The sequence below is a fragment of the Channa argus genome, chromosome 9 (genome assembly GCF_033026475.1).
Source record: "Channa argus isolate prfri chromosome 9, Channa argus male v1.0, whole genome shotgun sequence".
NCBI classification, from domain to species: Eukaryota; Metazoa; Chordata; class Actinopteri; order Anabantiformes; family Channidae; genus Channa; species Channa argus.
Genome location: NC_090205.1, coordinates 4,895,342 through 4,921,649, shown reverse-complemented (window position 1 = coordinate 4,921,649; position 26,308 = coordinate 4,895,342). Strand labels below are relative to the sequence as shown.

Genomic DNA, 26,308 nt, shown 5'->3' with positions numbered 1-26,308 from the left:
ATTCGTCCGGTCATTTACAGTAGAGACCGTCTCGAAGGATGGCGAAGACAGTGCTCGGTGACCCGAAGTGACTGTCCCTCACATTTAGCTGCTCCACACTTGTTGCCTCTTACTTCTACAAACACTGTGGCACAGAAATAGATCCCTAATTCAACAGTCCATCTGTCACCTCAGCTGCTCTGCAGGGCCCACGCAGCACTCACCATGAAGGATGGAGGCAGGAACAGTTTACATACTGCTCAGAGCTCAGCCACCCGAAGACGTCCGTCCTTCCATGTGCTTGTGCTCCGGTCAGCGTGAAGTCTGCCAGTGTAATATTTCTTCAGTGTTTTTTTTCCAACAAAGAGCAAGCAAATACTAATTGAGCAGAGAGTATCATATACAGGAGATGCTCGTGAAGACAAACAGCTGCTGGTGTTAATTCTCCACACGGGCACCACTTACACACTGCAGAAGAAGAAGTAATCCATCTACTATAGATCAGTGGGTCTCAATCTCGTGTCCTCACTTTGCTTGTTTTCCCAACTACCCACTGCTCATTACCTGCATCAGGTGTTTTTAATCAATAAGAAGCCAGACAATACCATCTTAGATGAGGGTGAACTGGGGGAAGACAAACTGAATCATCCAGCTTCTGGCTGGCAAACTTGATCCAGGTGCTCAGCACTGGGTAGAAAAGAAGCAGAGCGGGGATCCCCGAGGACCAGGACTGAGAACCACTGAGCCACATGACATGGTAATTTAAACTAGACCAAAAATGGGAACTTTACAAGCGTTCTGCAGAGAAGTTAGTGTATCAAAACAATGCGGAAGAACTCAGAGTGAATCAGCTCTAACACCATGGTGTTTGGCACCAAACCCTTTTTCAGTCCGCAGCGTCAGTGTTGCACTTCCTAAGGCGTCAAATTGCGACGCTGTGGCGTCAGCATGGAACGCTCAAGGAGCGCCACCATTTGACGCCGCGGGGACGGCATAAAAACAACTTCATGGTAAGGTTACATTAAGAGACAACATGGCTTAGGGTTATGCACCAAACACACACACCTTCTTACAATAGTAAGCACGTGGATCGCGTTGTGTTGTTACGGCCATCGTTAAAGTGCACAACATCTCCCACTAGAGTCGAACCCTGGTCTCGTTTGGGAAAAGCTCTTAAACCGCCCCCGTCCACGTCCCTATGAATCTTTTTCACTTTATACACTACATAATTTTTTAATGGCTTAAATATTACGCATCAGCGTGTAACGCAGTGCCTTTTGACGCCTCGGGAGGGAGAACGCGCTGGGGCCCCTACCAGCCCAGCCGCTTGCGCATGGTGGAAAGTCACCAGATTATTGTGGCGTTGAGCAGCAAAAATCAAGTGAAATGTCATGACTTGTGACACAAACACACACAGCGTTACCCAGTAAGCTCGTTCCGGCTCGAGATGGGTCGGGAGAGCAGCCTCCTGTCTTGCTCTTGAAGGAGGTGAAGAGGTGCTGACACAGCTCTTCAGGGATGTCGTTCTCCAGGTAAGTGGCCATGAAGAGCTGGAAGCCTTCATAGTCAATGGGCTGCATCAAAAAGAAAGAGCACAGTAGGTCAATATAATTAGAGGCACTTAGGAAATCAGGAAAATTACGTTTTCACCGGCCACAAATGGACAAATAGTTTGTTAGAAAAATGAGAAAAGAGAAAATGTGATGACATCCTGATTCATGTTGACCTGCAGAAATGAAGCTGTGCAGCCTCGGTTTTCATAGAAGTCATGAAAATGTGCTTTAAAGCCATTCATGGTCTCAACAGGTTTCGTATTAAGTCTGTGGGAGCAGGGCTGTATCTCTCTCTTAGGTTAGCAAGAGCAGAGTGGAGCTGCCAGAAGCTGCATCCAGATAAAACCGTGATGCAAAGTCATACGAAAAGCAACACATGTTATGTTAACATCCCTGAGATGTGCTGCTGAGCACAAGAAAGTAGTGCTGGCTCTCACACCACCCCTCCCTCCCTCGTGCTGTGTGAACTCCACTCTAGGACCCCATGAACTTTGGCCCTTTTCCCCTCTGGCAGGTTGTCAGACCATCTGTAGCAGATACGGCAGGGTTATGTTATGTTAGTGGACAGAATGTGCATGCAGTCTGCTGACACAGACACCACACAGCATGCAGAGCCCACCGGGCTGAGGCTTACTTGGTTGAGAACGTCTTGCTTCTGTTTAACAGGTTGGAAGAATGAGAGGGCGAAAGGAAGAAGGGAGGAAGGAGGAAAGAGTGAGGGAGGAGTGGGTAGAAGAAGAGAAGGGGTTAGCTGCTTTGCGTGAGGTCAGCATCTTAGTTGTGGTGCGAATGAGGCTGACGGCTCCTAATTTCTGAAGGAACTCTCACCGTGCCGCACACACCTAGGACCACCCAGCCTTATTTTACCAATACACCTTTGACTCCAATTAGACTTAGCTTCATGAATATTGGAACAACGAAACGGTTTTTCGGCATTTGCTCTCTGTACACCACCACATTGAATTTGAAATGAAACAGTCACACGTAAGTGAAGTCAAGACATTCAGCTTCAATTCAAGGGGCTTGCGGGCGACTGTGGCGCGGGAAGATGGAGCAGTTGTTGGTTCGATCCCCGGCTCCTCCGGTCACATGTCCTTGAGCAACACACTGAACCCCTTAGTTGCTACCGTCGAGTGTTGTCCCCATCGTTGTCTGAGTGTGTGTGTGTGTGATTGTGAGTGTGAATGGCTGAATAAGAAGCAGTGTAAAGCCCTTTGAGTGCCAATAGGTAGAAAAGCGCTATATAAGTGCAGAACATTTATGATTTGGCAAACGTGAGGAATAGCAGCCACTTTTATACACACACACCCATTTTTGGCGGCTCTAAAGTAAAAAAAAGGCTGATAAGTAGCGGGGAGGTGTGGCCTGTTTCCTTAACACTTCTAAATGAGTCACACAGACAAACGGCCTGGAGGTGAGTGTAATATTTGCTTTGACTGGAACTGTCAACAGGAGGACATCGTTAGGCCGAGGGAAAAGAGAGGCAGCCAAAAAACATCTGAAGTGGTCAATACAAGCATTTGGAATGTTCTCAAATAGAAGGAATTAATTTGCAGCTCAGCAACAGCAAGAAGCCTAGAAGACAGCTAAAGTGGATGACGGCAGAATTCCGTCCACGGTGAAGAAGAAACCATTTAGAACATCTAGTCAAGTCAAGACGAGTCTTGAGGAGGTACGTGTCTCATTTTCAAAGTTTACAGTCAAGACATATGAATATCAAACAAGGCCGGGATTTGTAGAACTTCTCAGTTTGTGAGTCAGCATTAAACTGTGAGCAGGCCTAAATTTGTAAGAGCAGAGTCAGATTTGAGCGTAAGCGAGGACAGAAATGTAAGAGTGGAGAATGTTCATGATCATCTATCTCTGTTGTGTTGCAGATCTGTGTCTGGTCGCGCTCTAACGCCGACTCGCTCTCCAATGGGGTGTCGAGCTCTAAGATTCTGGCACTGATACACTTCCATACAACTGAGTTTTGCCAGTTCCGTTGAAATTCCCTGCAGAGAGTCCTGATATAGTCCACCGACAAGAATGGGACACGCAAGAGGTCACGGTGACCTTTGACCTTTTGAACACTAAAATGTAACCAGTTGACTGTTGGTTCCAACTAACGATGGCTCTCAGAGCTCAACACACTGCAACTTAACACAAGCCAAAACACAAGCCAACTAAGAAAACATCTCCTGAGATCGTGTCTTGTCTCGTTTTCTCATTAGCATCTGTTGTGGTTTTCATTTGGCATCGTCCTCTGTCCCTGCAAGTAAATGATGTAATTACTGACAACTAACCACCATGACAGAGTTTAACTAGCTAATGACTTGCACATGACTCATGGCCTCCCTCCCTCATCTCACGGCAGTAAGTATTGGCAGATTAGTTCCTGTTGCACTGTGCAGTTCATACTGAATATCTCACACACCACCCGATGTGGTGCAAGTAAATTGAGAAAACACACCGAGGCTGATCTAGCAACACCCTTTTCCCCCCAGAGAACATTCGCTGCACAGCACAATAGGACAAAGTAAGCTGATCTCTAGACTTAATGGAAGTATGCTTTCTAAAATGCTCCCGCTCTGGGGTTTTGGAGATGCTGTACCGGGTGCACACCTCACAAGAACGCACCGTGACGAGGATCCTCCTTGTTGAGATAACCCTGAGAGCTCCCACAGGCAGCCATGCATTAATCACTCTCCTCTCCATTTCTGGCCAAAGAAAACACATGGCTTTAATTCTGTGCGCACGGCAGATTCCACAAATATGTACCTATGGCTGTGGACACACACACATATTATATGTCTTATGTCCTTAGATACTGTATGTTCAAATCATAACGTATTAAAAGCTCCGTTCATATTTTGATGGATTGCTTCAAATATACAGTGATTAAACCCTGATGCATTCGTGCAAATTCTCATATTCCCCAGAGTCTAAACTGTTTTTTTTTTTGCCAATCTGGAAATATCTCCCCAGGGCGGCTATGACAAATTTACATGGCTCGTTTACTCCTCTTTTTCATTTTAGCAGGGCCGACAGAACCATTGGATTGACTTTCTTTGGTATTACATGGAGGGATGATCCTGTCCTGCTTAGGTCACAGGATGACGGACCTAACAGACTGACAGCTGCAGTCCCCTCACCTGTGTGAGAAAAGCTGGAGTCTTTAATGTGTTAATGTGCACATTAGAACTAGCTGATAGAAGCTTAAGATGCACCAGTCAGTCAAGGCAATTAAAAAACAAGGTTTTTATAATCCCAGTTACCGATTGGTTTTTGTGCTGTTAATTTTACTGTATAATATTCAGGTACTTCGATCGCAATAAGAAACGTGTAGCAAAAAATATGTCTCGCTTTTGTTTGCTTATTATAGTTTTCTTTAATTTGTTTAAATGGTAGAAACGTGGTATAAATGCAATACTCAAACAAAAGTGTAAGTTCTGGCCGATTGTACCACTTGATGTCTTTTACTCAAGCTACATGTACTTAAGGCACTTTACTGCGTGTGTGTGTTTTGGTGGCTCTGAATTTGTGTTGCCAAACGTTCACAAGGAAGAAAATATGGCAACGAAAATGTATAAGAAAACAATAAAAATAAGGACAAAGTTCTGTGTTACTGTAGAGTCAAGCTCGTTTTTAAGCGCTTTATGTACTGACAGCTGTTTCATCCAGAAAACTACATCTTTAGTTTTTAGTGGATTGTAGTTTATATTAAGAGCTCGGAAATAAGCAGCGGTAAAATAGATTTAGTGAGTTATAAAGCATATTATTTCCTTCTGAATGGTGGGGGAGTAAAATCAATACAAAGTACCTCGAAATTGTACTTAAGTACAGAATTGGAGTAAATGTACTGACTTACTTACTTACTAGCACTGAAATGATGTGATTATTATTACAATACCAGAAGCAGTTAAACGCTTTCTGGTTGTTTCAACAACCCTCATGTCACAGACAGAAACAGATTTACACATGCTTTCAATCTGCTTTACGTGACCAATAAAATGAGGCATTTTTTGTGAGAGAACATCGATTGTGCTGTGAAAACAGAGCGCAGCTAAATGACATGGTGATAAATAAGTGGCGCCTGATGGATGCGGAGCTCGAACTGCTGTAAAGCCAAATCCTGTGTGGGTTCATGTACAGCCTCTGTCTCTCAGTCAGTCATCAATCTCTGGAAGTGATGGTGCTGCTGTTTGTCTGCGAATCTGTTCTATGGACAAGACCCAACACTCCGGCTAGTTTAGTGGATTCCACTACAGGTGGCACAACGGAGTGATGAGTCATTACCGCTACATGTACACACACACACATATACACACACGCTCATTAACAAATGGCAGACGAAGAGCCGCGGCGCCAGGTGACCGCGGGGTCTCAGAGAGCCCCACCTTAGCATTAAGTCTGGTTCCTGCGGCGCCACATGTCCAGCCGTGCCGTTCGTCATGTCATCACAAATGCTGCGGGGCCGCTTGCAGCAGGGCAGAGGCGATAATGAGGAGAGGAGCGAGGGGAAATGCGTAATGAGTGCAAGGAGGTCAAAAGGTGTCACAGACAAGTGAGCACTATGTGCTGCTTCCCATCAGGGTGGAAAGTAGAAAAAGGAGGTCGACGTATGAAATCACTGTGTATTTATGTTGCGTAAATGTTGATTCATTCTCACTCCACCGGGGAAAATGGAGATGCCAAGCTTTGAGAAAAAAATGACATTGATGCAGCACTTTTGTCTGAACTCTGGATGGAAAAACGTTGTATAACTAGAAGGCGGAACTCATTTGCACTACATGATTTCATAAAATTGTGCCAAAACAGAGACGCTGGCCTGCAGCCCGACTGACGGCGGGTTATACCCTAATGGATTTAATGGATATGTGGGAAAGTGGATCAGAAGCTTCTGGATCTCATTGCCGAGCTCATGGCTGACAGTGTTACACGGCTACATTACCAATGGGGGATCAACCCGGGGATCATCAATAACGTCGCAAACAGACCACAAACAAATTCACGACCCCAATAAGACAGAAAATATGACTAGACTACTAAAAAATAGCCAAAATGGAAAATGCACTGCAGAAAAACACGACCAAAAATGGACATGACCGACAACAATGTGCACAAAATGTCCTCAAATAGAAGAAACTAAATCCCAAAGAGACACAGTGGAATGGGTTTGTACCTGTCTGTGCCCAGGGAGCCATTTTCCCACTTTTTGTGCGTAAGGTGCAGCTGAAAAGCTGAAAATCCACAAACACATTTGCAGAATTTTACACGTCTAACAGCTTTTCCGGGATCTTGCGCACAGTTGTGTTGGCACGAATCCCTGACGTTCCTTGTTATGCAGATTCACACAGCACAAGACCAACTTCCACCTGCAAACCACATGGTTCAAGCTCATAATCTCATCAAATGATGTGCTATTATAATCATCACATATTATTCCTGCCTGCGGGGGCTTTGTGCAACATATCATAGCGAACACCTTTCCCCTTTTCCCAAAATATAACATTTACCAAAAAGAAGAGCAGAGCTTCACAGATTCCACGGTTGAAGATACTGTTTCGACAAAGTGACCACAAGCTGCACCAGGATCTGTGTGTTTCAGCTCAACATGTGACAATGATAGATCAAATTCTGCGTTTACTCTGTGCTAATTTACCCGAGTAGATACATTTCTGTCTCAAACATTTCAGAATCAAATTGTGCACAGACTCAATGCAGCTGCTGTGAACATCAGTGTGGTGTTGGCAGGTGGTTCTTTTGGTTTACGAGATCTCAGCGCGTGCTACAGAATGTGAAGAGGAATTAAGAGCCAAAAGTGATAAAAAAGCCAATAAACTAGAATAAAGAAAAAAGTCTGCACCAAATGCTGCAGCCACTACAGCCTATGGATCAGCTGGGAGCTGATCTGCTGACGTCAGGCGCCGAAGTTGAGGCCGAGGTTGTGTCTCCAGCCTTTGTCTAAAAAAAAAAGGGTGGAGGTGACTAAGCACTTTGGTGATTGATAATACACCGAATGAATCAGAGGAACTTAGCAGGCGTCTGATAACGTCACTCGGTGCATTTGTGTTCACGCTGAAAGAGAATCTCACAGTGACAATGAGGCACAGAGCGAGAAAATATCAACCAGAATGTGACGAGGGGATAAACGTGGCTGAAGGATGGTGGCATAGGGAATTATAGTGCACACACACACACACACACACCTGCTCCGGATTGTATTTGGAAAGGACTCCATCGCCGTGAAACTCCTCAAGCACATCCTTCAGCTTCTTTGTGGAGTCTGAGGTGGAAAAAGAGAAACACAGTACTCTGTTATTACATTTACAGAAATGCATGTGCTTTAATATGCCGGACTCGGCCCGAGGGCAGTTTTTATAATCATATCTTAGTCCGAGTTTTTCTGATAAAACTGAAAAAAGCAAGCTGCACCTACTTATCGTTTTAACAGGGAAAGTGACTCATGCTGCGATTTATAAGGAGGGGACACTGTGTCCTCCTCACCTTTAGATGCTGTAATCCCATCCCGCCCACCACCATTAGCTGTCAAAAAGGAGGAGATGTGTGCACCTCTGTACACACGACCACCATTACCAAACGCACTGTGGCTACGCAGGTATGCTCTCAAAACCCGGTTTCACCAATCGCATTAGCTCCATGACACTTTATCACTTTTACAGGGCGTAATGCTTTTCTATTTCGGTCCTGCATCTGACTGTACAGGAGACCAACAAAACGATCTCGGGTAATGTGAGAAGCGTGTGATTGGAGAACATCCATTGTGTCCGGATGCACAATGTGGTAACTGATCTGTACGTTTGATTTAAACACCCTGAAGCCAGCAGCATTACCACTAGAGATTCCTTTCATTGATCGTTCGTCTGTAAAATGTCGTGAAACGGTGTAAAAATTGTTGAGTCTCTATTCATAAGTTCTTTGTCTAAATGATAAGTTGACTAATTTTCTAAATGAATTAACGTGTTAACAATCTGTCTGTCTGGAACCTGATTCATTTAATCGGGTTTAATCATTTACTGTGAACTAACAGTGAAAACATTCACCACGTTCCTGAAACCCAGGACGACACATCTCAACCTGTTTAAAATGTTTAACGCTGACAGTGGTTTTACTCAGTTGGTCCATACATTTTCAAACAACAAACCCCTCAAACACCAAGGGGAACCTGCTTGTTTTGTCCAACGATCACCCCAAAATCCAAAGACATTCAATTTAGTGTTTGCAAATTAGGAAATACCGATGCCAAGTTTGTGTTTTTGATAACACTGTTGCTTAAAATAGTGCATCTATCCGTTATCTGTAACAGCTTATCCTGTGTGTGGTCGCAGGGGTGCTAAAGCCTATCCGAGGCGGGGTCCACCCTGGACTGGTCTCCAGTCTATCTCAGGGCCATACACAGACAGACCCCCATTTACATTCACATTCACACGTACTGGCAATTTAGAGTCATCCATTAACCTAACATGCATGTCTGTGGTAGGAAGCTGGAGGAGGGGGGGGACGTGCGAACGATCGGTCGGGGACGCAATAAAATGGTTCATTGTTTATCGAAATCGGTGCCAGTCTCGATCCATCGATACGTCCATCGACGGATCTGAGCGATTCTACGGGGATTTAGTTTACAGGTTGCACACTTAAACAACCACCGCGAGAAGGATTATGATCCAATCGATCGAACCACTTGCGTGCCCAACCCGGCCTCTTGCCCTGGGATCACGCCCAGCACCCCCGCGACCCTTTAATAGCTAAAGTAATGAATGGATGTGTGGATGGATGGATGGATAATCAGCAAACGCTGGCTGCATCCACCGTTCATTTTTTTTTAGTGGTGAATAAAACTATCACAAAGAAAACTTTATATTCTGACATTGAACTGGTTAAAAATTACTCACACGACTAATGAATCGCAAAAATGGTTGTGAGCGATAACTCTCCTAATTGTTTCAGTTCCATTTAATTATATGGCTTATTAATAATACTAACCCTTCAGCCCAATAGCGCTGCTCCCTCGCATTGTTCCTGTCTCTAGAGACAAACATCGCCGGTGTCCTTGATTAGGACCTTGATTGATTAGCCGGCGATACACAAGCCTCCCTGTCTGTCGGCTCCTCACCATCAGTAAAAATTAGACCCTCCGAGCCTACAGGGGCTTCTCCACTGTGCACCTTTGTCCTGTTTCCATTATAGCCTGTCTCCAAAGCAAAAACGCTGCCACAGCGCAGCAGGAACACACGCAGTGTGAGGGTTAACCCACATTATTTTTGGAGTTGCTTCTGTGCACGTGTAACTCAGTGTGGTGATTCTGTGATGAGCTAAATGTAAACTGTGTGACATGCTGCCAAAAAAAAAACAACAGAAAAAAACAGGAAAGGTCATTTAATTCCAGTAGCAAACCTTTAATTAATTTAAGACAAACTGTGACAAGACTACAAATGACTTGAACTAGTGATGAGACAAATACCATAACAAACTACAATAAACAGCACATATTTCACTTCACTGCTGGATCCTAGAAAGACTCAAGTTATCTGTGTCTCTTACTGCTTTACAAGCAAAAGCAAAAGTTCCACTCATACAAACCAAGCTAGACCTTTCGTTGTTTTCAACAGATATGCATGAAATAAATGTGTCATTTCTCTGTTATTTATTGCAAATTTAGCTCTCTGACTGCTACAATAACGCACTCTGTGAGAGGCCGCGTTTAAAAGTAAATACATTCGCAAAAAATCTGAAGCTCTCAGGGAACATGTGGGCCGAAGATCCAAAGTCATCGCCCTCTGGTCTCAACATGACCACATGCACAACTAGCATAAAAGAAATGCAATACAACCCAAAAACGGTGAGCGAGATCCTGACAGATTTTAAAGGAGGTGCAACACGACCCAACACAGGCCCTTCAAGATGGACTTTTTAAGGTCGGTGTCCAGTTCCGGTTGAGGATGTGGAAGTAGATCGAATTGAAATGAACATTGAGAATGAACGTTTGACCTGACTGCTTCTTCACTCTGACAAATAACATTTGGGTTTTTAAACTTTCAACTTGGAGTTATGAAGGTCTGAATTTCGGACAGCTGCTGCCGTGAATGTGGATTTGTTTTTACGGTAAAAATAAACTTTTGTGAGTTACAAAATGAATGTACAGCCCTGTACCTTCCAGTCAACCAGTGACGTGATGGCGCGTTGAGATTTCACTTCATGCGGATCTTTTAAAGAATGAGTTCCGTATGATCGTGTAACTCCTCAGCATAATGACTTTGAGTGAGAGAGTCATCATCCAGCTCTTTTGAATAACAAATGTGCTTGCTGGGAGGGAGGGGTGAGGTAGCCACGAGGCTAATCCGGCAGGCTAAGGAGTGGCATTCAGAAAATAAACAAAACTTCCAGAGAGTGGAATCACTAATGTACTTTTACACGGATTGTTGGTACAGTAACTGTAAATTGCAGTAGAATATGTTTTTTTACACGACGAAACGACGAGCTGAAGTGATAATGTGAGTCGAGTGGATCGTTTAATGCGTGGAAGGGGTGGTGAGCGTCCCAAATCACAGCTGGAAGGGTTACGGGCTCTAACTGCGGGCAGTGGGCTTTTATCTCGGTGTGGGGTTGGCATGTTGTCCCTGTTTCTGCAGGGCTTTGCTTTGGACTGTGAAGGCGCACGTGTCTCACTCACAGCTGGGATCAGCTCCAGCACTGCTGCCTTCAAAGATGCACTAAACACTAATTATTATTTTAGTTTAGGTCTGTATAATTAAATAGAGCTTTGTTTGGTCGGCTCAGTTTGGATCTTTTGGCCCGTCCTAAAACGTGATGACATGGCTTCGGGGGAATATTCCGTGTGTGCATTGATCATGACACCGTCATGTGTGGGGTACTAAGTTGTTTTTAGGCCACCGGATTGTCCAGATCGTCATATTAAATGATCTAACAGTTTTCAACCAGTTCCTCACAATATCTGTCCAGGCAAAGTATCCGAGTCTGGCTGTCACTTAATACCTGCTGCCCCTCCTCCTCCTCCCCGGAGTTGCTGCTGTGTGCAGTTTTTTTAAAATACTTTAGACAGAACGGATGAGGCAGAAACCTTGTATGAAGTGACCCTTTAACAGAGTAGGTGATTAGAATAATGCATAAATGTGAGTTATAGGCTTTGATTTGCACGAGTTATCAATTACTTTGTACTTATTACTCCTTAGAAAAGGGATATTACTCAGTCTGAAGAGTAATAAATGACTTTACTCATTGCACATGCAATGTATTTAGTTCTACAACAGCTACATGAAATTCAAACAACCCTTTTTAAAATGAATCCACTTCAACGGGACCAGGCCTCTAAAGTCAGTCTTGGCTTGTCTTTCAAGATAAGGGACCTCAGGGGTCAGCAGCATCCCACAGCAACAGTTCTCCCCTTGTAAGATGTGCACGTAATGAGCAGGCAGCACTGTCTGTTACAGTAGCCACAACTTTGTCAAGAGTCCATTCGTTGCATCAATCTGTCCTTGTTACCTTGGTATAATTAGGAGTTTTCCTGTCTCTGACACGTGTTCATGCCATTGCACCATGTACATTCGGTTACATAAAGTAAAGCCCCCTTACTTGAATTAGTAACCGTGGTGTCGTTAGTGCTTGTGAATTGTAATCCTTCACACCTTGCCTCACTAAAAAAAGTAAGAAACTTACCATATTACTAAGTAATATGTTACTGCCCAGCACCGGTATTAAGAGAATTAGAAAGACAAGGAAATGAGAGCTAAAATAAAGCCAGCAACGGCTGAAGTGTTAAATTTATGAATTCATCAATTAACCCAGAGGTTAAATGAACATATTTTTGGTGAATTTTATCTTTTTGTTATGAAAACATTTTGCGTACATTTGTTGAAATGTTTTTTGTTTGTTTTTATCTTTGTATGACTTCACCTCCATCTTATTTCCTGTTTGCAGCTTTGTTCCATTTTTAACGTGATGAGTCAGAACAGTGCTGAGAAAAAGATCCCGTGCATGTATGTGTCACACAAAGAGCAGATGAAAAGCCATTTAACGGCAGAGGGTTGATCTATACAAGTGCACTCGTTTGAATCGCATTGCATAAAGCATATTAAAGCATGAATGCCAAAATATTTGGTCGTGCGAGCGAAAAGCTTTCGTGCTGCCGACACACAAAGTCACCATCCACCCCATAAAACACACAAAAGGAAATCTGGACCGGTGGGTACTCACACTCGCTGTACTGCTGCAGCTGGGTGAACTCCGCTGGGCTCAGACATACCCAGCTGCCGTCCCCCATGCTGCCTGGACCCAGAGGTGGATGGGGATCTGTTTCCTGGGACTGTGTCGGTCCACGAGTGCAACTGAGGCACTAAGGGGGGGGAGGGGGGGGGGGGGGGGGACGATTATCCTCAGGTCAAGTTGTGTAATAAGAGGCTAAGAGGTTCTGAGAAGTCATCTCTGCCTCTTCATCACCGGCACCTTGCGAGTTGCAATAATTGAGGTCACATGAGTAGCGATGGAGGCAGAAAACAGGTGAAATCAGCAGGATTTAGCCGGTGAGGGGTTTAATGCTCGTACGTCCTGAATATTGCTGAGGTGCTCCAAATATTTAATTTGTAAAAAAACAAAAAATAAATACATTTTAGTCCAGAGGCTGATCGGGCTGGTTCAGCCTGTGGCAGTGAAGATAACTCCAAGTCCGGTGAACGTCCTTCACAATAACTCAACTACTCCTCATGATTTGCAGGTCTGCAGCAAACAACACCTTCCCTGACCTGGAGTGAGACAATCACAGAGAGAAAAAAGAGCAACATGGGAATAAGAGGGGTTAGTAATAGTTTTATATGTGCAGTCATAAATGGAAAAAAATGACACAATCATTTAAAAATAGACGAGGGCAGATGGTTGTGATAGAAGTGGGAGGTGGAAGATGCAGCAGGGGAGATGGGCAAAGTATGAGCATCTGACCCCCAAGGAGCAGGAGGAAAACGGACGGAGGGCGAGAGGATCCAAACACTTAAGAACTTTTCTTATAATGCGATTCTTTTTTATGATTTACAAATACAGCATTTCAATAGCAGAAGCTCTGTTTTGTCAGTCGTGAACAATGGGCAGCTGCTGGCATCTCCTCACAAACAACACACACACACACACACACACCCTGAGTTAAAAGTGGAATTTCCTCTTTTTTAGCATCACTGGTTTTTCGAGAAGAGGGACAAACGTTCAGGACGTTCAGAAGTTAAGGAGAAAGTTAAGGGAAACTTAAAATACAGCACTGATCTTTCTGTCTGCACCACTTTTTGTTGCTGCTCTCGCATTTCCATGGTGGATGTGGAAAAAAGCATTGAAATATTGCTGATTAGAAGCCGTCATCAGCTGTGATCCAGAATAACACGTTTCTCCAGCTGTTTAAATATTGTTTTGTGCTGCCGCAATATCCACACAACTAACGTCCGGCAGAATAAAGGAAATAAAGCAAAACGATCTGCACGGCTACGCTAAGTTAGCAGCTAATTAACAATGTTTTCTGTGTTTTGATTAATCACATTTAAAACATTGCAATTGTATATATTTTAGTGTAACACGCCAACGTTCAATTCCGTCCCGACAGTTCCGTTTATAATCGAAGCAATAAAGAGGTTTGTGCCTTAGAAAAACAGGCCTAGTGAGCATCTGGTTCCTTCAGAGCTCGGTGACGTCTATCGTCAAAGACAATATTCACAGAGACATTTGTTTGTGGACAACAACGTGCAGTTAACTGTTCAATTAGATCATCTGTGCATCAAACGAGTTTGGACGTTTCTCAACATAATGCTGATGCGAAGCCTTCAAAGCCTCCAATATTCCCCAATAGAGCTGGAAAAATAAATATAGTTTTGCGGATTATGAGGATGACAAGAAGGCTCTGTCCGGCTTAGTCTGCAGCGACAGTATATGTATCGATTCATTGGTGGGTTTTTTTTTTCTTTAGATTTGTCGACAGCAGCATTTAATGTCCTTATTATCTGCTTCCACGCAATCAACCAGGCTTTGCAGACAGTGTCTTCACTTCCTGTACTACACTGTAAACAGCCGTTGGCACGCGCTAAAGGGCTGCACACGTTTATTCGAATCTATATGTACACACACACACACACACACACACACTGTTAGACAGAGCAGCACGTGCCGCTTCAGCGTACGCACGGGGCCTCCCCTCTGAGCTGAGAGGGATTCTGTTTTGCTCAGGAGGTTGCCCGGCAACTGTGACGTCACTGGAGTGCAGCGCCGTGACAGACAGACGGAGAGGGAAAGAGAGGGAGACATCATCGCGGTTATTCTGAAAGGATGTAAATATGCGATATGTGGCACATTTACATGAACGCAGAATGACGTCTATGCCTTGAAGGATAAACAATGTGTCACACGACTATGTGACAATGCGGTTCCTGGTGATGAACTTGCGATAAACCTCTCATGCGTAGCAACAGGCATCTGTTGTCTTTATTTTCATATATATATATTTTTTGTTTGTTTTTTTGGACAACAAAAGCTCTATATAGCTAAACACACATAGCTGCTGAATGAACACAGTGAGCAGCTGAGGAGCCACATATTTCCCCCCGGAGAACACAACGTGGCCAAACATGACTCCGAATGACTGATAACATTGTTCTGTAACTGCTGGATGTGTAAATAAGCGTCGGTTTGCTCGTAGACTCGATATGTCAACAGATAGGACATAACAGTGCTGTTCACAAGTTGTTGGTATATGGCTGAAAAAAAATAGGGTTTTTGCTGTGGCTTTTAGGACCTGGTGGATCAGTGGTAGAGCATTGGGTGGGGACGCAGAAGGCAGCGGGTTTGAATCCCACCCCACCACGAGCAACCCCGGTGTCAATCCCGAGCCCGGATAACATGGGAGGACTGCGGCAAAGGGCATCGACCCCTGAAGGGACAAGTTTCTGGTCAAACCCACTCTCATATCTGCAGCTTCTGCACAATATTTCTTTACAGTACTTCTACAACACATAAACACACACAAACATACATTTATCTTTCAACATTTACTGTTATGTCAGTTCTCCTCTCTTTTTTTATGTAATAAAAAAAAAAGAATTCGTGTAGTCACCAAAGTTGCCACAGCTTTTTTTAAGCATGCAGAACGAAACAGATGGGCTGCTGTAATGAACATAATGTGCTGGGAAGGTGTAAATAATCCGTTTTTTTCTTTCTTCCTGTGAGTCACTTGTTAAAACCAGCAGATTTCAAGGAGCCTCATGCAACAAACTGTCCTTTCAGTCTCAGGTCTTTTATTATAGGTGATTATATAAAAGCTGTAAAGGCCCTTTGGATTAATACGCGAGTATATTGGAAAATACAGTTTTTAGCTTTCTGAGGGAGAGTTGAATGTTAAATCTCTTGTACCTATGTGGGTTTTCATTCACCTTTTTAATACACATTGGTCTGTTTAAATTCGTGCCTAAACGTCCATAACAGGAGGGCTGGAAATAAGAAAACAAAAAGTGAAACATTATTAAAAGTGTGAAAAATATTTGGTTGAGATGGGAAAGCAAACAGCAGTGAAAACAGTCTAAATAAATCCTGATCAAAGATCCGATTGAAAAGAGGAAAACGTGGCTGTAATCATCCTCCCAATAAATGTATGAAACAAAGATAAATTCCCATCATGCTTTCTACATTGTCTTACATCCTTTTTGGTTTGATCCATGCTTCATCATAACCTCTTCTCGCTTAATGGCACCTGAATAAAAAACATATTATCTCCCTTCTCTTGAAACTTGGCTAAAATTTGCATTACATTTTCAACCTCTAACATTTCCGGATGTTCGTCACTGTAACATGGGGACCAGTGGTCCACGGTGGCGACCCTGAACTCACGGGATAAGCCGAAAGAACAACGAAGAAATAAAATCCTGCGATAAGCTCCGAGACAGCAACAAGCTGAATATAGATCATTTCATTGCCATTCAGTTCCACACGCAACTCTTTTGTTGTGGCTGCACATTCACCACCAGGAGCTGTTCCAAGACATAACGCACGTGGAGAGAGCAGCACTGCCAAATTAGGATACTGACGATGGGTACAGTGATAAGACTGAAGAGGAGGGGAGGTAAACAGAGACATAATTATGTTCGCAGAGGGAGAAGATGGAGAGGCGTCTGCCATGATGACAAACGCGCAGTGCCAATCCAGAGGGGGGTCCAGGTAGCCGCGTCGCAAGAGTCGAGCTTAAAGTTGTGCTCAGGTGCGAAGCTGGACGCTAAATACAGCACAGGATGCCCGTCACTGACATCCCCCTGTTGAGCAGTATGCCGTGGGCAAACCAGACCCTCTTTACAGGAAGAGTGGCAAACAATAGCAAGGCACTCACACACTCACACTCACACACACACACACACATTCTCTGGGGAAGCGATTTCCCTGCAGGAAGCTGCGAGACTGTGCGACCATATGATTAAAACGATACCGACAGCAGCTTTTCTGTGTCAAACATCGGTCATTTACAGCACCGAGATAATCTTCACCCGAGCACTTGCTAAATATAGACATCCCCGCTATAACTGGGTCGGGACATTACTTAACAACCCCAGGAAGCTCGAATTCAAGCCCCAGTTCCCACCTGTGTTATGTTGCAGCTTTTCTTCACAGAAAGTCAAATCCGCTGGCCCCAGTTGCGTGTTGCGCTTCAGTCACTTCGCTTTAGTCTTTATTCAGGCATGAAACCAATGTTAAATGGTCACAACAGGGAAGCATTTCACCTCATTTGCATCTGCAGCCGAACGCACCACCTCGATTCAGCCTTTTGATACATGCTGCCGAGCGTCAATGGGCAGACAGAGGTGAAAGGGTTGACGAGATGAAGTTTGAGTCGGGGAGGAACATTTGGAGTAATCCTTGTACTCTAATTGTCTCCTGGGCATCGACAGGCCTCAGTGATCATAACAACTCAGATAAATCTCCAAGCACTCGTCAGCACCCGACTCTAACCCCCCTGGGTTCTACGCAAAGACCGGGACGCTGTGTCAGGAGACACGATGTGACAATTCATGCACTTTCATGAACTTTTCCTTTAACGTGCAGTGCAATCAGATGTGCGGAAGTCTCACTTTTGGGCAGCATGGTTCCTCGTTGCCTGCCTTTTTGTCCAAAGTCCACACTTTTCATCATGCTCATCACTGTTTACACGTTGGCAGCTTTCTAAAGCTGCGTTCACACATGCGCTGGAACCCTGGACTTATCTGGACTTCACCCAGAGGAGCCGTAGTGACAACTCAAATGTCTGAGGCAGACGTCCTAGACAATACCCCGAATTTATCCTGCAACCCCCCCCCCCCCAGCACAAAGTCCAGATAATGTGAGCGAGCCTGTTCATCTCTGAGTGGAGTTTCTCCGTTTGGACGCAGACGTTCTCCTGCTGTGTGTTGCGCGTGTGAAACAACAACTCAGAGAAATGTCCGGATCTGATTCTCAGGTAAAGTAAACAGCTGCAGGCTGCCAATTCTTCAGTATGAGTCACTGAAACACTTGAATCACCTGAATCCGGTGAAAAGGTTTTTTTCTCTACTTTGTTCAGACAAATTAGCCCCAGCAGCCCATTAGGCTCTTTGTAGCTGCCAAAGAAACACGCTGGCAGGACTTGAACAATAAGACCAGTGACATTAATGGCAAAATGACAAGTTTCAACACGCTGTCAATCAACTATGGCCCAGTTTGTGTGTCCCTCCTGATGCCGTTGGCATTTAACTCCGGTCGACATGAAGTGGACAATGAATGGGACGGATGCATTTCTGGGGACATGGCTCTCTGCGGGTATCAGGACAGTATTTCATGCTGGATGTTCTTTCATGAACTGGGCTGTTTGCAGCATGGAGCAACATATCACGTGTGGGTTGAGGTTCCAACTCTTTAACCATGGAACCATCACTGCTGGTTACACACACGTTTTTAATAATGAAAAGGACAATCTTGACAGCTTGTTCCACATTTATTACACGTTATTACATAGTTCATATGTTTCTGCAGGGGCCTCTTGTTGCGCACACACATGCAGACACATATTCTAACTGTACATAAATGGGTAAATAAGTCAACCACCGAGTACTGCAGTAAGTACTGCAATAAGAGTTAATACTTTCCTTCACCGTCAATTTTAATAGACCAGAGTCACAGAGCAGAGTGAAGCAACTGCTGTCGCTGTGGTTGCGACCAAACATGAGGCTCAATTCTTGTGACAAACGCCATCGGACGTTAAAAAAAGCAGGGATTTTTTTCAGGCAAACCACAAATCTTTCCAGGATTGCTTACACCAGACGCCATTTTGGAACCACTGTAAGAGAGGACATTAAACATTTTGACGCCTGGTTGCAAAAAAAAAAAGGTCCAGTTTCAACGAATGCCGACCCCCCCCCCCCCCCCCCCACATGGGGGCGCAGTTGCATGAGAGGCTATTGTGTTATCCCGATGTTATGGCCCTGTTCAAATCCAAAGTTTTTGCTCAAAGGGATCATTAATTTTCCAACCATCCTACCCTCAAAGAGTGGAAAACTATTTTGCAGAACTGTATTACTTTCTTTTTGGTTTTTCTCAGGGTAAAGTTTCCTTCTGAAGGAGGATTTCAGTCAAGGCCGTTTGAGGGCAGTGGAGAAAGTGTTCAAGCTGTAGTACTGGTGTTAAATATTTTCAGAGAATGAACCGAATGAGGGCACAGTTAACCTTAGGGGCTTTAGACTGAGCTTCATCTTTACCCATAAAAGGACCACTGCTGACACACACACACACTATTCCTTGCTTGCATTCCCAGCCTATCTTCACTTCTCTGCCTCGTTATCACAGCTCACCATTTCCTCTTTTAAAAACGGGTTTTCCCTGCAATGGTTCTTTCCATCTCAACAGAATGAATCATCTCAGTTTTCAGCTTGCAGCACAGGCCTGTAAGATGAGCGTCGTTAGTCATCCGCCGAAGTTCTGCCACACATGTATTTGGCCTCAGCAGGTGTGCTTCGTCGAGGTTACCGCGGTAAGAAAATGGAACGGAACGTGCGATGTGCTGTGATCCACTGCCGCTGCTCAGCGGACTGTGGCGGACACTCAAACTATCTGAGGGCGCAGTGGATTGATCTGCGATTAGCTCTGCTGCAGGCTAGGCTCACATAGGGCTCTGGCTTTCTGTTGTCTAACCTACTGGGAATGTAGCCTCACAAATACCAGGAGTATTTATGGAAGGTCTGGGTGTCATGGCAACTGGGGGATTTTGTGTAAAATGCAGAGGGTGGGGGGGGGGGATGGAAAGGCCAAGCTATACACAACAACTGATTGCACTGTATTTAAGTGGAACGTGCTGGAAAGATTTACAGTCTCTGTCTCTGACCTGTGGTGATGAATATGAAACCGGAACATGTGTCACCAGAATGCAAAGGTAAACAAGTCCTTCCCGGAGCCTGAAACTACAGATTTAGAATTTTTCTCGTGCTGAGGCTCACTTTAGAAGCTAAGCAAACTCAAGTGGAGACTGCCACCTTAAGATCCCCAAACGCATAAACATCCTGCTGTGAGGTTCAATCAGTCGGAGAAAATCTTAATAATCTACACTATGAATATGTAAATATTTTCCACTGTCCACTGGAGGTTTCGAGTTTCTACGTATGTGACGCAAGTGTACATTTCATTTTGCTCCATCACCTCCGGCCTTCTATACAGACACAGCGAGATTCAAGTGAAGTGACAATAAACTAGGTGTAAGAGTCATTTTCCTGCATTGCACATTACATAAACTGTATATTTTGCATCTGATGGTGAACTGACACTATGTATATTTGAGCAAATCATACAGTAAATAAACAAACGCTGCAGCTACCGCGTGTTTTAAGCAGATCTATGCTCAATCCATCACTGAAACGCCTTCAAGGAGACTGTGAGGCTGTAAAGCAAAGAAAGAGCTTGGAGGGGCCAGCTTTTCCGTCCTGCATTTGAATGTCCACACTTTAAACACTCCTGAACACCGTGTCACTTGACCCCGATTGCCCGAAGTGTACTGTGACCCTTACACTTACACTGAGCAGCTGCTACAGAATTCAGCTCGTCTGGTCTGCAACCTCGTGCAGCTTTCGTCGCCCACTGGGAGCGACAACACCCTGTTGTATGAAAAACAGGTCTGCTTAAAGACATAGGAGATGTCAAACTAGACGCCACGATTACGGGGACGGTTTAATCGGGTTAATCAGCCTATCTTTCATGGTGCGTGACAAATACTCTGACACAGACTTTACATTCCACTGAAGCCATATCATATTACATCACTGCCGGCTGTTATTACGAGACAAAGAAAACCACCGCAGCCTGGTGCAGCCTATAGGTCCAAACTCTACTGAATCCCCTTCATTCAAATGTCACGTCGGCATCACGTTGCTGATTCAAATCATGGTGTGTCACCATGTTGTTTCTTTCGTTATTATTTTTTTTCTGTGTCATTGCAAAAGCAATGTGACAACACTGAACAAGGTCACTGATAATGATCAAGCTGCAAAAAATTATCACTTCAGTGAATCAGCAGCTCATTGTTTTGCTGTCCGGCTTGCGGCTTTCAACAGCAGCTATTTTCAGTGAAAAAGCTCCAACTCGCTGTACACTGAAGTTGGTGGAGACCAAAAACCGAGCTAAAAGAGAAGGAACGCTGGACTTGATCAGGTGGACACAAATCAAATGAACGATAACGTTAATTGCATGGCTCCAAATGACCAAAAGGATCAGTTATTGCAGGTTAGTCCAAGAAGGTGCCTAATCTTGACGAAACCAACATCAACCAACGTCCCGTTGGTTCTGTGAGAGGGTAGAGACAAACGGCATATGTGGCTGTTAAGGTTAAAACAAACTGGTTGCCCACCCAAAGTGTTTTGTCACCCACCCATACTCTCCGACCACCTGCCTACTCACTTGTCCCTTGTCCCACCGTTACGCCCGTCATGTTCACTGCGGCAGGTAGATGTCACCAAATCACCACACAAATCGATGATAAGAAACCTAGTGTGTTACTGATGGGTGGTAGGGGGCCTACTGAACTATAACTATGGGCATAATAATAACTGATAAGTAATTAAATGGGCTGAGAATGTTCGGGACTTTCAGCCACAGTGACTCAACAGCTTGTGCTTCATTTAAAATATGTTGCTACGTCAATTCACCGTGTTTTAAAACTGACCCGTTGTCTTACAATCTTCTTCCTTTCGGGTCACTGCGGAAAATTAATGGAAAATACTGGAGTGGGCCTGTGTCTGAGCTCTCGTCCTAATTGCATCCCACAGTAACAGTGTGTGACTGTACACCTATTAATCCATGTTGCGAATTAGTGTCTGGTGGCAGGTGGATCATCAGGGGAAGGCCTTCATCCCCATCTTCTCACAGAGGTCGTTAACATGAATTTAACACGGACAGAACTCTCTTAAGGACAAATAGAGTACGAGCTGCTGGCTGATCCTCTCTTCCCCCCCTGTTCACGCCGTCCTCCTGTGCTTATTCTTGCCCCTTGTTTTCTCCCCGTTGTCGATCCTCCCCCCTGTGGTTCCCCTCAGTTTTGCCCTCACTGCTCTCTCACTGCGTATCATCGACCAAGTGGATGTTGTCAAGGACCGAATAACCACCGCATTTGGTGATTGCTAGATGAGATGTAATTAGGCGTGCTGACTGGCGACTAATCACGAGAAGTCAGGCGTCTCATGCTGGAGCACCGCTCTCAAGGAGGCAGCTCGTGATTAAAAGGCAGTGACATAAGGACGGTGTAACACATACTCAAAAACCAGTATCGTTTAATTAGAGACTTAAATATTAGGATTATGGTTAAAGGTGGTCAAACATCTCGTCCTTTTAGCAACTTGGGATGGAGCATGCGTAAAATAAGAATAATTTGAATCATGCAAGGTATAGGTGTAGGTCATTTGCTTATGTTAATCTGTTATTATGCCCTTGCCTGGCAGCTGTCTGCCAAAGGTCACCTGACAGTGAAACATGTTGGGAGTGTATTTCCAGGACGTTATGCTCATTTTTTTTCAGTGAAAGACGGACACGACCCTGAAAGGTGATGTTAAACAGTGTCACCAGACAGCAGCCGATCTAACCACGGTATCGATTTAACGCCAAGTGTCCACCTCGTTCCTGAGGTACAGTGAGTCCCAGACATTTTGCTTCTCCGCCTAAACACACATCCAGTGTCGTGCAAAGCTCCTGGACTAGAAGGCGAAGTTGCAGTGCGATTTACGGTGCAACTGAAGCGTAGAACAAACACATTTTTAAAAAGGAAGCAGAATTCAGCATCACAGTGGGTTGTGATGGGAAGCTGGAGTTGTAGACACAGACACGCAAAAGCAAAACTGGGCTCGGAGGCAAACGTCCAGAATAGGAAGGAGAATTGTGCAAGCAGCAAGCAGTGTGTGTCAACACACAAATGAGGTGAGTATATGATTTTTATTTTTTTTTTTAGAGAAGAGTGAAACAGCAAAGACAGATCAGGCAGCAGTGTTAAAAAAAAGGACAACCAGCACGATCAGCGACATGGAAGCAAGAAGCAGAAAATTAATCACAGATGAAAATCTTCCCTACCTCTGTCCCTCGCTGCTCCCACGAGAGTCCGCGTAACATCCCTGTTCGGTGGCCGAGTGGACACCCGCCTATTCAGACAGACACTCGGGCCGCTCAGTCAGTCGGTGGGCTCCGGGATGTGCAGCTTGTGCTGGGCTTGGCTGGTGTCTGGGTCGCCGGTAAGCAGCGGCCAGCAGCAGCCCAGTCGTCGCGTCCGCTCACACAGACACTGTGCAGCACGCAGCAAGACGGCAGAGGCACTGGAGCCTCAGCAGGGACAGCAGCAACATCCCTCCCATCTACGCTGAATTAATTAAGCCTTTTTTCTCCCTCCCTCCCTCTCTCTCTCTCTCCCTCCCTCTCTCTCTCTCTCTCTCTCTCTTCGGTCTCTCTGATTCTTATGTGCACATGGTTAATGCTTGTTCACTCTGTGTGTTTCTGCTTCCCCCTGTGTTCAGTTTCCTCCCTTACTCGCTTCCTTGTTACTGTGTCGCGGATCAACAGCTGCTCTTTCCTTCCTGTGTTTCACCTTCTGTTGGGTAAAATATAGTTTTTTTTTTTCTTCTTTGTGCTACGGTGAATAAATATCATCAGGAACAAGTGAAAGTGAAAATGAACTTCATGTACATTTGTAGTTGCAGGAGACAGACACAGCTTGTGACTTGTGACCAACTGAGTTATTGACAATGGTTGTTTGTCACACACAAAACAGGTGATGTACAACTGAAAGCAGCTAATTTGAAGCTGTGGTTCTCATCAGGCATGTTGGAAACCCCCCATACTCTACACTCACAGGTTACTTACTTCAAAGGACCAAACAATTAGAAGCATCTATAATAAAACTCCTTCCACTATGACTCCACCACCTATGACCTCAGTACACATAGATACATAAGTACATCACCTTTCTGACAGTTTCAACCTAGAAACGGAGAAATTATAACATTGTGAAAGTAGAATTCATGGCATAGCTGCTGCTAAGGACAGGTGGACCTAATGAAGTGGACAGTGATGGGATGGGTCATCAAAATATCAGACATTGGCCGTGACCGGGAGCCGTGTCACACTAAAGCTGGGGAGACCCCTGAAGACCAGCACAAGGCCTGGACTTGGTAGGGGCCTACGGCAGCACGTGCTGATCATTGAGGACAGTGAGATCGATACGTGCCTTCGGGTCAGAGTGTCCAAAAGTCTCCAATAACACCAGAAAAACTCGTTGGATTTTTCATTATTCGCTTCTTTGTCACTTGAGGGGTCTGAAAACTGCTGGTCGGGAACGACTGGAACATTCCACGCTCCCGCGAGAACGGCTTGTTCTTGTGCCAAAGGAAGTATGTGTGAGTCACTGGGTCACATTCACGATCGGGCCGTACAGTCGTTAAGCATGAGACAGTCGGCTTGATGTGTCGCAGCCCTAAAGGTTTTGAGGCTCGGCCTAGTGACCAATCAGAGGATTTAAACTTTTCTTGTTTGTTTTCATTGGATAATTCACGATGGTCTGTGCAGAGTGTGGCAGTTCGTTTTTACAGTCTACTTCTTAGTGAGGAGACAAGCACTGAGAATCTGGGTATCACAGACAGACACCGAGTGAACGCTCCTCGTGGTCCAACGCTGAGGCGGATCCTAGCACTGTGTGAGTGGAGGGTGTCTCACGTGTGGACACACAGGAATCCTTCCTAGGTCCCGTGCACCCGCTACCCAATAGAGAAATATAACTTTATAAGGTGTATAACTTATTGATTTTGGTCAAATTTCTTCTCAGTTAGTGAGATTCTCCTACTTATGTTAGCAGGCTTTAAATTATTATAATACAATCACAAACGCGTGTTCTACAAAGTTTATTGAGTCTGTTTAAAGTAAATAAAAACCAAGAACTACCTCCTCTCACACTAACCTTGCATTGTCTCTCTCTCTCTCTGTGTGTTTCTCTTCCCTATACACCCACACACACACACACATCCTGCACAGTTTGTCACACAACTCTAAAGGTGCAATGTGTCGGTCTGAAGTTGTAAAGTCAGTAACACACATACACATACAGTCACACATGCTGCATGTACCACTTTTTCCTCTCCTTTCGCTTTCACACACACACACACACATACACACACACACACACGCTTGGTGTGTGTTGCCTCATTTCACAGAATCCTGCATCGCTTCCTGCTGCTGTTGACGTGAGCTAAAAAAGATTCTGGTCCCCTGAGAAACCAGAGGGGTGAGCATCTCTCTCTCTCTCTCTCTCTCCACTCGTTCTCATGTTTCCTTCTTCCTGTCGGCAGGAAGCAGCACCAAGCTTTTGTCAATTTTAGCAAATAAAATGTCTCTTCTGTTCCTTGTTCACTTGCAACCATGTCCGAGAGTGGTTTTGGAGGGTGGGCTGCAAGGCCGCCACCCTGAGATGAAGACGATCCTACTGATGAAAGGAGGAAAAACAACTACAGCATGGGGCCATAAACTGATATGTAAAAGGAAGTTTTTTGCTCCGTGCTGCTGCCTTGGTTCTCTCCAGCAGCCCAGAGGAATGTGATTGTGTTTCACACCACGTTTCTAGCACTTCCCAAAGAAAGGCTGACATTCACCGATAACTTCTGAGCGCTGGCTGGTGGGTTTGAGGCGGTCAGAGGAGGAAAGGAGGCCCCTGCTGCATGTCAGCACTGATGATGTAACTATTAAGGCAGAAGGTCGCGTGTGTGGGATAAAGTCACATTCCTCTAATTGAAACATCAGCCATCAGCAGTGGCACACAGACAAACTGCACTCAGCTTCATTTGCGAAGCAGAGAAACGGGATAAAAATAGAAGCACGTTGGTCCTTTTGTGGTCAACTTTTGTGAACGTAAGTTACACATTACATAATAAGTCCGAGAAACTCCACTACAAGACTCCTTAAGAGGAGTTTTTTATGACGACCCACTCTCCCAGAGTAACTCACTCTGTTTACACATCCAGCATTTGAATTCCAAAGATAATTTTAATTAAATGATTAAAACAGCTTGTAAGTCCAATATTCCCTGTTTTCGCTCTGCTTTTGGTCTCATAACTTAGCCTCTAAATGTGTCTGTTTGCAGCATCTAGTTGATACATATGGAGAGTTATGGATTAGACACTAAGCAATGAATCACACCATTCAACAGGCTGTTGTAAGCCCATAATTATGGTTCAGTAGGTGACCTACTGTGCTTCGAAGTAGGTTAAGTGGGTTCATTGTCCGTAAGC

The 26,308-nt window shown here is 44.7% G+C and overlaps 1 protein-coding gene across 6 annotated transcripts in view; it reads right to left on the bottom strand.

The window, feature by feature from the left end:
- The window catches only part of LOC137132436 (diacylglycerol kinase beta-like), an 89,556-nt gene extending 64,649 nt beyond the window's left edge, over positions 1 to 24,907 (bottom strand). Inside the window, exons 1-6 of one of the 6 annotated variants that reach the window (XM_067514864.1) lie at positions 23,112 to 24,907; positions 13,156 to 13,291; positions 12,747 to 12,995; positions 7,724 to 7,800; positions 2,167 to 2,187; positions 1,403 to 1,553 (exon numbers count right to left, since the gene is read on the bottom strand). In XM_067514864.1, coding sequence (XP_067370965.1) covers positions 1,403 to 1,553; positions 2,167 to 2,187; positions 7,724 to 7,800; positions 12,747 to 12,813 — 316 coding nt within the window. In that variant the 5' untranslated portion in view covers positions 12,814 to 12,995; positions 13,156 to 13,291; positions 23,112 to 24,907. Of the gene's footprint in view, positions 1 to 1,402; positions 1,554 to 2,166; positions 2,188 to 7,723; positions 7,801 to 12,746; positions 13,292 to 17,142; positions 17,249 to 23,111 lie in introns of those variants that run through there. The other 5 variants (XM_067514862.1, XM_067514867.1, XM_067514866.1 and 2 more) reach the window with 5 other exon arrangements.
- Between the last annotated feature and the right edge of the window lie 1,401 nt (positions 24,908 to 26,308).